The sequence below is a fragment of the Adiantum capillus-veneris genome, chromosome 14 (assembly GCF_014529385.1).
Source record: "Adiantum capillus-veneris isolate H3 chromosome 14, ASM1452938v2, whole genome shotgun sequence".
In the NCBI taxonomy this organism is placed as follows: Eukaryota; Viridiplantae; Streptophyta; class Polypodiopsida; order Polypodiales; family Pteridaceae; genus Adiantum; species Adiantum capillus-veneris.
Window position 1 is genome coordinate 137,166,739 of NC_140944.1, and position 15,370 is coordinate 137,182,108.

Sequence of the window (15,370 nt, forward strand, 5' to 3'; positions counted from 1 at the left end):
CCACTTCATTCCGGTAAAGAAGACCGTCAAGCCTGATCATTTGACGAGACTGTTGGTTTTCCAAGATTTTTCGGTTCATGGCATGCCTGAGTCCATTGTTTCGGACACAGATCCCCAGTTTACTAGTTTGTTTTGAAAGGAAATCTGGGAGAACATTGGCATGTGTTTGCACTTCTCGTCCCCGTTCCACCCGTAGACAAATGGGAAAATTGCAATGGTTTTGGATTTGTTGAAGTCTTATATTTTGGATCCTAAGACTTAATGAGAAAAGTATTTGCCCTTGGTGGAGTTTACACATGGGGAAGGTGCCATTTGAAGTCTGCGAGGGTGCTAAGAAGGTTCCTCAATTTCGAAGCTGTCACGTGCACATCAAACCCTATGTGCATGTGGACAAGCTACTTCAGGTCTAGGGTTCAAGTCAGCTTAGGAAGTGTTCTGGAACCTTTGTGAGCCTGTGTGCAGGTCGTGCATGTCCAGGCACTTACAGTAGTTGCATATCCTCTGGTTGCACACAGCATGATCATCAGCATGACAATCAATAACCATCATGAGCATTTTACAGTGCACAGAACCCATTTTTCCTATTTTATCCATTTTTCAATTATTATTAATAAGTGACTTTGTTGGAAAACTGGGTAGGGCAAATTTGCTAAGTTAAGATATAAGAAAACCGGCAGTCACTCAGTAGAAGCAAAAGAAACCAAGAGAGTACTTGTAGACTCTGCAGCAGGCCCTCTAGTGTTTCTCCTCAGCAAGAACCTCAGCAAGACCAGCGTTTTTCATCAAGTATCATCAGCCCTAGTGCCAAGATCTTCAGCATTCAGCGTTTGCAGATCTGCTGTTTACCCCAGCGTTTCCTACTGCAGCATCAGCGTTTTACGCAGCCAGCACCAGCGCTTTTCAGCAGCCTGAATCAGCCAGCCTCAGCGTTTTTCAACAGCCTGTATTCAGCCAGATATAGCAGCGGTTCCAGCCACAACACAGTAGCGTTTTCAGCCAGATATAGCAGCGTTTTCAGCCAACAGCCGTTAGCGTCGTCTTCACCATTGTCACCGACTTAGACCATCTCCTAGCAACAAGAACTTGCATCAGCACCTTTGTACCAGATTTGTGCAATCAATAGCATAGACTTCTCTCGCCATCGAGAGAGGGGCCCTTGGAGGAGGGTTTGACAACAGTCTGGTGTCGTATTCTTCTCTCTATCGCAAAGAGGCTTTTTATTTTCGGGTTGGACGACTATATCAGGTTTGATGTGGAAGTCATCGATCCCGTCGATCTCAACAAGGCAGTAGTGATTGCTCTCGCACAAGAGATGAAGCACAACAAGGGAAAGCCTAAGGAGAACAAGTCTTCTCACAGTACCTCTCAAACTCCTCAGAACCCACAAAACGGTAAGAACGGTAAGAATGGTAAGAATGGTAACTCTTCTAGCCAATCTTTCTCTACTCTTTCAGAAAAGAGCTCTCAAAATGAATCTAAGGATAAAGCTAACACACTTGCTAAACCTAAGCTCACCCCAGATGAAAAAGTTGCACAAGGAATCATAGGAGGATATATAACGGCAGAAGAACAAGTCATTTATTCTAAGGAAGGTCGTTGTTACCAATGTCAGTCATATAAAGAGCACGTGTCCTAAGAATCCATCCAACGAACCTAAAGAACCCACAAAACCCACATCCTCTGTTAATGCCATAAATGAGAACACTAGTGCGTCCCAAGTTTCTCATGATCCTCTCATTGATGAGTCTCTCATGGAATGTTATGGTCATGTGAATGGTATACGCATGGTGGTCTTGTTTGATTCAAGCAGTATGCATGATGTGATTGGTGCCTCTCTTGAAGAAAGAGCCTGCTTGGAGGTTCGCAAGACATCTCCTCTCGAGGTGTCCAGCTTCGCTCCCGGTATTCTCTCATTACACGAGAGTGCCTTGATGTGTTATTGACTGTTCAACAAGCATCCTTCCGTAGAAAATTTGTAGTTTCTCCTCTTTCAGGATGTGATATGATTTTGGACATTAGATGTTTCGTGAGCATAACCCTCTCATTGATTGGGCGGAGAATACTCTCACCCTAAATGCCAAAAGTGACTCTCCCGTCATCATTCGTGGTGAGGAAGTTGTTCATTCTTTACCTCTTATTTCTAATGTGCAGGCGAAGCTTGAACAGAAACAAGAGAAGGAGACTCTCTCAGTCTTTTCTTCTCCAAAGCGCGACACACATGTTTTGCATGATACAGATGTCATTATTCACGAGGATGATGATTTGCATGATAAAGATGTGATTGTTCAAAAGGATGATGGTTTAGATTATGATTTCTCTAGTGAAGCTAACCTCATTGCAGATACAATCAATCACCAAGAACCGATTTTGGCTCTTAAGTCCAAGTCCAAAGAATCCACTCAGGAAGTATTGTGTGTTCGCATGATTAGTCAGCACGCATTGTTCCGAGTGTTTCATTCGTGAAGGTTTCTTGTATTTTCGTCACCGTCTTTACGTGTTCCCTTTCCACAAGCATGCCATATTGTACGATACACATACTTCACTCATGGATGAGCACGAATATATACGGGTCACTCTTGACAAGAAGAAAACTTTGCATTCAAGGAATTCACATTCCATGTCTCTTCCTTGGCATGATGTCAAGGACTGCTGACGTGTCAAAGACTTGAAGAATGGAGCCAACTTGCAGATCCTGGCTGAGCGGCCTAAACCCTTAGAAGAACAACTAACAGAAGAAGAAGTCCTACCAACTTATGGGACCACGTCTGATGGGGCCCTAGTGACATAAAGGAAGTAAAATAAAGCAGGACCCCCACACAAACTCACGCAAAAACTGATGACGTGGCAGTTGTACGGACGCCCCGTGCTTTGCACTGACTGGTGACGTGGCGTGGCAATTGTACGGAATTGCACAAAACGCACTGGCAGATTTTTGGCATTGCTTTTGGACGAGAAGCTTTTGAGTTTGAAGTCTTTTCACTGTAGCTTCTTTTTAGGCCAAAGGCCTTTTAATATGAGGTTAGAGCTCATTCTCTGGCATGCTTCCTAGAGAAGGTGTAGAGTCTAGAGTACCGGCTTGTATTGTGTTGATGCAATATAAAGAAATATTGAAAGGGGCGCCAAGGTTGGGGCCAATTCTCTCTGGGGTGGAATTCCGCCACTCCATGTTGCGTGTCGTCTCTCTCTTTCAGTTCAGTTGTTATTGAAGTGCTAAAAGTTTGTTCAGTTTGTTCTTTTCTATTGGCACGTGGTGCTCGTCTTGTGACAGTGGTATCAGAGCATTAGGCGTGTGCTTTTCTGAAAGCATACCGATCCCACCAAAGAGCAGACAGAGCAAACCGGCGCTTCCAAAGTTCGTTGGAAATTTTAGGTTCGTGCTCCGACCCCGGGCTTATTAGTTACCCCCACCCTTACTTCATCGCACATCGGGCGCGCTCGCGTCTTCACCGGTCATGTCTTACAGGGCATAAGCCATAAAGAACCCAAGACATAGAATTCATGGATTCAGCAGAATATTTGCAGTTTCTACTCAACGAGCTCACAACATTCTTTCGCGATATCCTCAGTAGAATCTTCCAATGCCACAAAGTTTTCAACATTTTTTGAACTACATGTTACCCCCTCTGATGCCCCAGGTGATACCTCCTCCTCAAAGTACGAGAGCTTCCAACTGGCAACCTTCTTAACCGTCTGTTCCGATCAGGGGAGTCTTCAAGAATATGGTGCAACCATTTGACCCTGATCCAGTGCAACCGCCTTTGCCGCTGCCATTGCCCCCACCTCCACCACCACCACCACCAGGCTACAACGTTTGGAGCCCATATGGATACCCTTATTATCCATACCCAAGATATGCGCCTAACCAACCCAAAGATTTCAAAGATGGCGGCACGACAATCAAATTTTTCACTTTTTCCGGGGTAAAAGATCGCAAGAAAGCATTGCAGCAATTCGACAACATCTATGCTTTGGGGAACTATACAGAAGAATCCAAGATTTCTCGAGCAACGGGATTTCTTAAAGATAATGCTATGCAATGGTAGAGTTCAATCGCGACACAACCGCATGCTCCAAGGACCTGGCAAGCTTTCAATGCAGTTTTTGTACGTAGTAACATGACTTCGATCTTTGAAGTACGGATTTTGGCAGTGGGGCAACTTGAAAATGCTTGCCACCGAAACCATGGACGACTATAACTGAAGGTTTCATGTACCTTCCGGTGTCCTTCTTTAAGTTCATTTCCTTGGAGAACCAGTGCGAGCGCTACACCATTGGACTACCATCACCATTGCAGGAATATTGTCTCTCCAAGAAAGTCTCTACCATGCAAGAGCTTATGGACCATGCCGTGGTCGGCTACAAGCTCATGAAAGGAAAGTTGGAGTTTACCAAAGAAGAACCTCTGGCCACTAACCAGAACTCCCGGCAACAACGAACAAATTCTCGGGAATCCCGTGAAAACCAACCTCAACGGCCTCGTCTGACACACAACGAGACGCCTTGTTACAAGAAGGCCGATGCTTTGAATGTTTCCAAACAGGGCATATGTTCAATACATGTCCTAAGCGAGCCTCGACGTCCTCAGTGCAACCTTTTGCTCCCACGTCAGACAGATCCACGGGGTCACCTTCGGCCAAGAAGCCTAGACCTGCTATTAGACTAGTACCCGATATTTATGGTATACACCTCGAGAGTTTTAATGAATTATGCAGAGCTTATGGAAAAGTCAACGGCTTGAAAGCCCTTATTTTCTTTGACCCCGGAGCTATGGAGAACTTCATCCATCCAGAATTCTTGAAGCAGATGCACTTTGATTATGATGCACAAGGTGGAGAAATTGAAGCTGAGTTAGCCACAGGGCAAACTCAAAAAGTGGTACCGCTCATTAGTGCACTTCCAGTTACTATACAAGATTATCATGGAAAAGCCGATTTCCACATTATGAAGTTGGGCAATTGCGACGTTCTCTTGGGCATGCCCTGGCACGACAAGAATGATGCAACTCTCCACGTCCGAAACCGAACCATCACCGTGATGCAGAAGGGCAAGCCAGTTGTCCTCAAAGTTTGGTTGTCTAAACAAAGCCCTGCATGACCTCTCTAGTTGTTTTCTAGCTAGATACTTTTGAACATTGTTTGAGAAAGTATTGTTTGAAATTTGTTTGAAATGGATGCTATCTGTTTTAAACCTGTCTTGGTGCCGATTTGAATTGTTTTACTCTGGTTTTAAATACTGGTTTCAATGATTGGTGATTTTACTCCTGGGTGGAGAAGTGAGAAATATTGTTTTGGTATTGTTTGAATCTCGGAACGACGCAGGCCGATGCCTGGGGAGCGTTTCATTGTATGTTTGAAAACCTCAAAACGACGCAGACCGATGTCTAGGGAACATTCCATTGTATACTAGAAAACCTCCGAACGACGAAGGTCGATGCCTGGGGAGCGTTTGGTTGTATGCTTGAACCTCCAAGCGACGCAGACTGCGGTCTGGGCAGCGTTTGGTTGTACAGTCCTCTGAGCTCATGGCCCGGACCTTTTTAGGTTATTTGCGGGGGGAGTGACGAGATAGTCGTTGAGTAGATTCATACCGTTGGCCGTTTGTCTCGGGGGAGTGCTCAAAGGCGCTGTTTGTGCTTGTAACATCTATATGTGAGCATTTGTGTTGCATTGTGATGTGCCAATCACTAAATATTCCTAATTGGATGAGATTGCCTGGGTATGTAATTTTAGTGCATCAAGACACCTATGGAAGATCAGTGCAGTCTGGGTGTGATGGCTAATTTTACTACGCCAGCATATCAAGAGTTCTGATCTGGACGTACGGAGAAGCCAACTCCTTGATCAAAAGAGCAGAAAGAAGAAGCTAACTCCTTAACAAAAAGAGCAAACTGATTGTCCCTTGGAATGACCCTCAGAAATTTTTGAGCTAAGTTGAGTTGTTTTGCAGAAATGCTGTAATTTTGGACGATTACTTTCTTTCAAGAAGGGGGGATGTCACAAACTGCTGACGTGTCAAAGTCCTGAAGAATGGAGCCAACTTGCAGATCCTGGCCGAGGGGCCTAAACCCTAAGAAGAACAAGTAACAGAAGAAGAAGTCCTACCAACTTATGGGGACCCCGTCCAATGGGGCCCCAGTGACATAAAGGAAGTAAAATAAAGCAGGACCCCCATACAAACTCACGCAAAAACTCATGGTGTGGCAGCTGTATGGACGCTTCGCGTTTTGCGCTGACTGCTGACGTGGCAGCTGTACGGAATTCCACAAAACACGCTGGCAGCTTTTTGGCATTGCTTTTGTATCAAAAGCTTTTGAGTTTTGAAGGCTTTTCACTGTAACTTCTTTTTAGGCCGAGGGCCTTTAAATATGAGGTTAGGGCTCATTCTCTAGCATGTTTCCTAGAGGAGGTGCAGAGTCTCGAGTATCGGCTTCTATTGTGTTGATACAATATAAAGAAATACCGAAAGGGGCGCCAAGGTTTGGGGCCAATACTCTCTGGGATGGAATTCCGCCACTATGTGTCGCGTGTCGTCTCTCTTTCAATTCAGTTGTTATTGAAGTGCTAAAAGTCTGTTCAGTCTGTTCTTTTCTATTGGCACATGGTGCCCGTCTTGTGACACATGACACAATCTCAGAAAGAGCACAAGAAAGTTTTTCCATCAAGCATCGGCATTTTCATTGTGAGCCACAATGATAGGTTTAGGCCGAAAAGTCAAGATTCGATCTCACTGTTTGCGTGTATTTGATGAAAGGTTTGACACTCCGTCACTTTGTTCATCTGCATTGCATGCACAGTCCTTTAGGAAGCACAGTCTTTTTCTAGGTACTCTACATGGAATGGGTATGTTCATGATTTTGTGTTGAAAGTGGTTTCAGGAATTTTCCTCCTCGGAGATTCTTAAAGAAGGTGGATCTACGTCCATAGACGCAGTTGGACCATTGAAGCATCCACATATCACTTTGTCGGTCTCAAGCAAAATGGTATGTCAGTTATGTCTTTCTCTAATCGTGTTTTGCAACTCGGCACTCAATTACGCAAATCGATACGGAGCGCAAGGAGGCATTCCTTTATGGATTGGACGAGTATATCAAGTATGAGGTCGAGGTGCTCGATCCAATCAATCTCAACAAGGTGGTAGCGATTGCTCTCGCACAGAAGATGAAGCACAACAAGGGAAAGCCTAAGGAAAACAAGACTTCGACAAGTAACCCTCAGACCTCTCAGAACCCTCAGAACGGTAAGAATGGTAAGAACGGTAACTCTTCTAACCAATATTCCATTGGTCTCTCAGAAAAGAACTCTCAAAGTGAAGCTAAGGGTAAGGCTAACACAATTGCTAAACCTAAGCTCACTCCATATGAAAAGGTAGCACAAGGAATTTTAGGAGGATACATCACGTCGGAAGAGCAAAGCACTTATTCTAAGGAAGGTCGTTGTTTTCATTGTCACATTAAGGGTCACATAAAAAGAACATGTCCTAAGCTTGACTCTAATGAATCTAAAGAATCCACAGAAACCACTTACTCTATCAATGCAATAAATGACAACACGAGTGAGCCCCAAGTTTCTCATGACCCTCCCATTGATGAGTCACTCATTAAATGTTATGGTCATATGACGGGGCAGTGTTTTGTCATATTGTTTGACCTAGGCAGTATGCATGATGTGATTAGTCCCTCTCTTGTTGAGAGAGCCCGCCTAGAGGTTAGTCAGAAATCTCCTCTCGAGGTCTCTGGCTTTGCTCCCGGTATGGATTCTCTCATCACGAAGGAGTGCTTTGATGTGTTGTTTACAATTCAACAAGCTGCTTTCCGTAGAGAATTTTTGTCTCTCCTCTCTCAAGATGTGATATAATTTTGGACATTCGATGGTTTCGTGAGCATAACCCTCTCATTGATTGGGCAGAAAATACGTTCACTTTCAATGCCAAAAGTGACTCTCCCATTGTCATTCGTGGAGAGCAAGTTGTTCATTCTCCATCTCTCATTTCTAATGTGCAGGCGAAGATTGAACGGATTCAGGAGAAGGAGACTCTCTCAGTCTCTCTTTGATTTGCATGATGATAAGCATGATGAATTGAGTCATAATGATATGCATGATGATTTGGATGCCAATGACAAGCATGATGATTTGCATAATCAAGATGTGATTTCTCACACCCATGATGATTTGTATGATCAAGACGTGATTGTTCACAAGGATGATAGTTTTGTTGATGCACTTTCTAGCGAAGCTAACCTTGTTGCAGATTCGATCAATCACGAAGAATCGAACTTGACTTTCGAGTCGAGGTCCACAACAAACCCCCAAGCAAATTCGATCAAACACGACGAACCGATCTTGGCTCTCGAGCCTAGGTCCAAAGAACCCCCACAGGAAGTACTATGTGTTTGAATGATTAGTCAGCACGCATTGTTTGAGTGTTTCATTCGTGATCGTTTCCTGTTTTTTAGTCAATGTTTTTGTGTGATCCCTTTTCCTAGGCATGACATATTGTACGTTGAGCACATTTCACTCATGAATGAGCACGGATGTATGCGGATTTTTCATGAAAAGTTGAATTGTTTGCATTCAAGGAAGTCACATTTCATGTGTCTTCCTTGGCAGGACACATTCGTAGAAAGAGCACAAGAAAGATTGAGCACCAAGCATCGGCATTTCCATTGTATTTTGCCACAGTTGATTGAATTAGATCAAAAAGTCAAGATTCAACCCCATTGTTTGCGTGTGTTTGATGAACGGTTTGGCACTCCGTCACTTTGTTCATCTGCATTGCATGCACAATCTTTTAGGAAGATCAGATTTTTTCCATTCACTTTACATGGAATGGGTATGTTCATGTTTTTGTGTTGGAAGTCGTTTCAGGAATTTCCAGCCATGGAGATTCTTGAAGAAGGAAGAAGCATGACTCTAGACGAAGTTGAAGCATTGAAGGAGCCACAAAAGACTGTCGCTTTCGGCGCGGCCCAAAGAAGCAAGCGTTGCTGACCTTTATAAAGTTCAAGTATCGCACGACCCACACATCACGGCGGGCTGGCGAAGAGTCCTTTCCAGGATTCCGAATGTTATTGGCGATCTCCCTCGACGCCATACAGTTCGGTACCAGTATCTCACTTTGAAAAGGAGGGAAAGTCACGTGACACATCCAACCCTATGTGTCTGTGGACAAGCTACAACATGACCAGGGTTCAGTTCAGTCAAGTCAATCTAGAATAGAAAGTGATCTGGCACTTTTGTGAGTCTGTTCGCAGACCGTGCAAGATTAGATGCATATCCTCCGGTTGCACACAGCATGATTATCAGTATTCCCATCAGAATCCATCAGGGGAATTTTCCAATGCATTAAACCCATTTTCCCTATTTTTGACATTTTTCACTTATTTATTAAGTGACTTTTGTTGAGAACTAGGTAGGGCAATTTTGCTAAGATAATATAAAAGCAAACCAGAGTTAGCACTTTCTGGGAGAGGAGGCAGCAAGAGCAGTGCTCAACAGGCCAATCCTCAACAAGAACAAGAACCCCTCTCAGCAAGACAACCCCCCCTTCATGCTAGCTTTTTCAGCCCTTGGCGAATTTTAGCAAGAGGACTCTAGCGTTTTGGATCAGCCCCTGCAATCTGTGTTTTCAGCCAGCCAGTAGCGTTTTCTGTCAACAGCAGTAGGGAGATTTCAGAGGGGCAAATCAGCGCTTAAGAGACCAGCCACTTCAGCATTTTTGCCAACTTGCATCAGCGTTTTTGCACCGCAAACCAGCGTTTTCAGCAAGGCAAAATTCAGCAGATAGAAGACAAGCATTTCAGCGTTTTGCATCAGCCAATTCAGCAGACAAAAGAGCAGTAGATCCAGCAAATTCCAAGCACAAAAGACAGCATTGTTGCACATCAAGTCCCAGTAGCAGATAGCCTCATCCTCGACGTCACCACCGTCGGCCTCGACATAGCCATTAGATTTGCATCAGAATCATTGTATCAGATTGTGCAATCAATGGTAGACCACTCTCGCCATCGAGAGTAGGGCTCCGGTGTTGTGTTCTCTTCTCTACCGCTCAGTCTCAGCACCTTCATTCACAGTGTCCATTCACTTTGTTTGTATCCATTGCATTCTCTCACTAAAGGCACGGAAGGCTCTCCCTTCCATAAGTAAAAGGAACCTTGAGCACAATTCGGAGCACTCGTCTTGAGCAAAGTTCAACATTCATTCCGCTGCACCTTACACCAATCATCTCATTCGTATGGGAATCTTGATGCACTAGAATCATTCAACGTGTGTCATCATCCATTCATTCAAATTCATTATTCTTATCTTGAATCGACGGATCCATTCTTGAGCTTCCGTCGCTCTGGATCTCACCATCTCATCCTCGATTTCACATGCAAAACACGCAAGGAGATGGCTCACCTCATTGCAAAAGAGTGGATGTCCAGCTCCATGCTTCCCAATCCATATAGATGCAAGTTCCTCGCTCCTATTTCCGGTTATTTGTCACAAACAACCATATTGTCAATACATCAGTGTCCTTTCTAGTATCTGCTTCATCTTCTGGTCAAGAGTTTTGTTCTAGCTCTTTGTGCGAGAAAAGCTTCCGCTTTTCTGTACTCGTCTGTCCTTTCAGCTTTCGACCCCGTCCTGAGAGGAGACTCAATGGCCTCACGCCATCTCGAGTGAATCTCATTAATCGGGTAATTCTTCAGGTGTTTCGCATGGAAAACTCTTCATTCTTTTCTTCAATTCCCGCGCCGAATTTCAACTCTTCTTTGCCTTTCCGTTGAGGTGTCATCTTGTTAGATTCTCCACAAGAACCCATGTGTAATCTGGGATTCTTTTTGGCTTAAGCCCTGTAAGACAAAGCGATGAAGATGGGAGCACGCCCGATGCGCGATGAAGTAAGGGTGGGAGTGGCTAATAAGTGCGGGTCGGGACACGAAGATTCTTCAATAACAATTTCCGAAATTTTGCCCAAGTTCCCTGTCTGCTCTTTGATAGGGCCGGTATGCTTTGAGAAAAGCACACGCCCGATGCTTTGATACCACTGTCACAGGCTTGGACACTCCAAGCGAGAAATCAATAGCAACAAACTAACAAAAACTTCCTAATCACTGAACTTTAATAGAGAGAGAGAGAGAGAGAGCCGACACGGCCCGACGTAGTTCCGTGCCCAAAGGTATTGGCCCCAAAGACTGGCACCCCTCTCGGTATTTCTTTATCATTAATCATTGCGAAGTACAACTCCTGAGAGACCTCTGCTCTCAGACTTCACGTCTAGATGCTCTGAAGAGTGAGGCCCCTTGGGTCTATTTATTGATACAAGGTATGCCAAAAAGCAGAGCCCCAAAAGCTTCTAAACTCAAAAACAAAGTGTTCCAAAAAGCAATTGGCTCCAAAAGCTGCCAAAAACAGCATCAGTGTAAAAAGCGGAATTCCATACGCTTCTGCCACGTCAGCATATTCCGTACAGTCCTACCAGCGCGTTTTATGGGCGTCCGTACAGTCAGCATGTCACCGCTTTTTACGGACGTCCGTACTGTCACGTCAGCAGCCTGCGCGAAATCCGGCATGTCTGCTGCAGCTTCTGTCCGGGCAAACACTGCCATGTCATCATTTTGTGACACAATTTACATGAAAAGTTACACACTCAAAAGCATCTGGGTTCAATAGCCCAGCGCAACGACATGAGAGCTTGGCACGAAGATGGCTTTCTATAGAGAATACCTTCTTCAGCTCACAGAGAATGAATGTGTGATCATACTTGCCTATATCGACACTCATTTATCCCATGGGGTACGATGTGCTCTTGGTCAGATGCGTACATCATCGCATCAATTAGAGATTGAGAGCGGCACATTTAGAAGAGTGCCAATAGAACCGAGGATTTGCCAATCCCGCCATATAGAGCCGGAGACAGAGTTATATCACATATGTCATTGTCCGGTATACCATGAGATACGAGGCTGCTTTCATTGTCTATTATAAGAGGGCTTTGGACCACTAGCTAGAGTCATGAGATATCAAAATCAGAGATGCCTCGAGTTGTTTTTGCTCGAGCTGCATAGACACAGGGAGAGTCTCTGGAGGAGATCAAACAATGGGAAACGTTCACAGAGTGAGACCACTGACTTTTTAGAGCAAAGACTCGGCAGTCAGATAAGCAAGCTTCACAGCAGACTTCAAAGCCCACCTATGTCACGGGTATATTGACTGACAGGGCCATTGAGCTTGGGAGAGCCAGACGCCCACGTCTACGAGGGCCACCACGACAACAACGGAGGCTCCATCAGAGGATCAGGACTATTCTAGGACGACATGGGAGATGTCCAGTATGACTATTTACAGAAGAGGACTTTGACGATGCTCTTTAGTGACCAATGCAATACATTCTCGGACAACACCCGATGCCGAGCATCCTTGGACATTGATGATCATCATCATCATCATTGTTTTAGTTTTTACTTTACTTCATTTTTATTTTGTACCCAGACATTGTATTAGATCCACCAAGATTGTATCAGTTTGGTCTCATAGGTCATTTGGCCTTTTGAGACGTTTGATATAACATTTCATTTCATTTCTCACCCTAATCATCGTATTGGGGGCAGTTGCATCTTGGCCAGCACTTGCCATTATCCTCACTTATCCTAGTGTTGGAGAAGGGGAAAGCATCAAATCCTTTGTATACATACAGGGTGAAAGAAGAATTGAATATAGCTTGTCAACTCATTGAAGGCAATGCAGCCTCCCAGGCAGCTGTTTGTCTTCTGAAGTCGAGCTGTTTCTCCTTGAGGTGGCAGCGTCAGCCGGAAAGGCGAGAAAATAACGTAAGATGGTATGGTTTAGGAGCATATATTATTGCTCTTAGACTATATTCGTATAGTGTTAGAAAAAGGTTTAGTCTACCGTTTCCTAAATTCTTGTCATTGAATAGTCTTTTTCATAACACCTCTCTTCTCACTTTAATTCCACTACTTTGACAGTAAGCCACTTGCTTTATTGGCTCTACCTAATTGCAAGAGCTTATATTAGTGAGATGCTGCTGTCATGTGTGATAAAACAAGATAAGCAATAGCGATCATAAACCTTGTGTTAGAGAAAAGCTCATGAACACTTACCAATGGATAAATGGCTCCCAAGAATTGGAATGGCAAGCGAACTTCCATCTCCACCTAAATCAAAATGTAATGCCAGATTGGTTACAAGCAATGGGCAAATGAAGACAGTGGTATCAGCATGTACAAAGTCCTACTCATCCCATATTCTTCTGATACACAGAAAATTATGCTCTACAAATAAAGTAAAGGAAATTACATGTACATCATTATGTTTCACTTAGCTGAGGAGCACAAAATGCGCAGAATTTCCTGATGACGTATGACAACTGTATATTACTTGTGCAGTCCACATCCAAGAAAGTACCTTGGGTTTCAGAACTAAAGTTTTCGCTTCTTTCAAACAATCCAGGGCTACTCCTCCATAAGCTCTTACTAAGCCTCCAGTTCCAAGCTTAATGCCACCATAATACCTGTAACAATAAAGTTGATGCGAATCAATTGACACTTGCAGAAAAAAACAAGGGATAACCTCTTTTGAATTGCATAGTTCACCGGGTCACAACCACCATGACTCCATCAAGACCAGATGCAACAATAGATGAGTAGATCGGCTTGCCAGCAGTGCCACCAGGCTCCCCATCGTCACTGAAGCGATAAGCACCTTGGACCTGCTCAACGGTATCTCACAGAGTTTTTGTCAATTCTGCAGAAGACTCACAGAAGTAATTTGTAGTTAAGCCCACCTTGTACGCCCAACAATTGTGTGTGGCACGAGGATCAGTAACCTATGTAGAAAACAGCACCCCTCAGTCTATAAACCAGAACATTATTGAGAATGTAACCCAGTCAATTCAAAGTCCTTATGAAAAGAAAGACCATGTGAACATGTTCCACACACATCAATTTGTCAAACATCACGAGCTAAAAATAATTATCCCGAAGGAACAAACACAACATGACAAACTACACAGTCATCCCTATGGGTTCTAGCAGGAAACCGACAAAGTGGAACACATCGAACCTACTATAGTTTTGCGGGAGGATGAAGAGCACTCAAATCCTAACAGGGAAACGGAGAGAACCAACAGAGATTCCGACGAGGGCAAGCCTTTTTCTAATGCGTCAGGACCATGGCAAGCCTTCAACAGAGGATCAATAGATTTGAGTACAAGCAACAGCTTCAAGTGGACACTTGTGCAAGGCACCTTGTTAGATACTCCAAGGATTAGGACTATGTGAAGCGTCTGAAAAGTCAAAGGATCATGCCGGCTATTTGGGTCGGAAATCTACTTTCAATGAGACAATGGAATCTGTCACAAACTGCTGACGTGTCAAAGCCCTGAAGAAGGAAGCCAACTAGCAAATGTCGGCCGAGGGGCCTAAACCCTAAGAAGAACAAGTAATAGAAAAAGAAGTCCTACCAACTTATGGGGACCCCGTACGATGGGGCCCCAAGAGACATAAAGGATTAAAATAAAGCAGGACCCACACACACAGAGAAAGACTTGCGCCAATACTGATGACGTGGCAGCTGTACGATCAAATTCCGGAAATTGCGCTGACATGATGACATAGCAGGCTGTACGGATTTCCGCGTTTTGCGCTGACTGCTGTACGGAATTCCATGATTTACGCTGGCAGCTTTTTGGCATTGCTTTTGGACCAGAAGCTTTTGAGTTAAAAGGCTTTTCATAAAAAACTGCTTTTGGGGCCTAGGGCCTTTAAATATGAGGCTAGGGCTCATTCTCTGGCATGCTTCCTGGAGAAGGTGTAGAGTCTCGAGTATCGGCTTGTATTGTGTTGATGCAATATAATGAAATACCGAAAGGGGCGCCAAGGTTTGGAGCCAACACTCTTTGGGGTGGAATTCCGCCACTCCGTGTCGCGTGTCGTCTCTCTCTCTCTCTCTCTCTCTCTCTCTCTCTCTCTCTCTCTCTCTCTCTCTCTCTCTCTCTCTCTCTCTCTCTCTCTCTCTCTTTCAAATCCGTTGTTATTAAAGTGTTAAAAGTCTGTTCAGTCTCTTCTTTTCTATCGGCACGTGGTGCCCGTCTTGTGACAGAATCAAAGAAGTGTGTTCGCTTTGAGGACGATCCCAATTTTTCTTCGTCTTCTTCCAGTTCTAGTTCCAGCTCGAGCGAGGATGAGAAAAGACGGTCGAAGCGAAGAAAGCACAAGAAAAGCTATTTAAAGTCTAGAAAGCACAAAAAGCAATCTAGCAGTTTGGAGAAAACCTCTACTACCTCTAATAGTCCAGACAGTGATACCCACACTTTTTGGTGCACTTTATAGCAAGAAGGATCACCTATTACGAGCTATGTAGTAAGACAA

The 15,370-nt window shown here is 44.2% G+C and overlaps 1 protein-coding gene across 2 annotated transcripts in view; it reads right to left on the reverse strand.

Annotated features, from left to right (window-relative positions):
* Positions 1-15,370, reverse strand: part of LOC147443213 (uncharacterized) — a 31,826-nt gene that overhangs the window by 11,580 nt on the left and 4,876 nt on the right. For both annotated transcript variants that reach the window (XM_086529122.1, XM_086529121.1), the window contains exons 2-5: positions 13,786-13,827; positions 13,595-13,710; positions 13,407-13,512; positions 13,103-13,156 (exon numbers count right to left, since the gene is read on the reverse strand). In XM_086529122.1, coding sequence (XP_086385248.1) covers positions 13,103-13,156; positions 13,407-13,512; positions 13,595-13,710; positions 13,786-13,827 — 318 coding nt within the window. The remainder of the gene's footprint in view (positions 1-13,102; positions 13,157-13,406; positions 13,513-13,594; positions 13,711-13,785; positions 13,828-15,370) is intronic.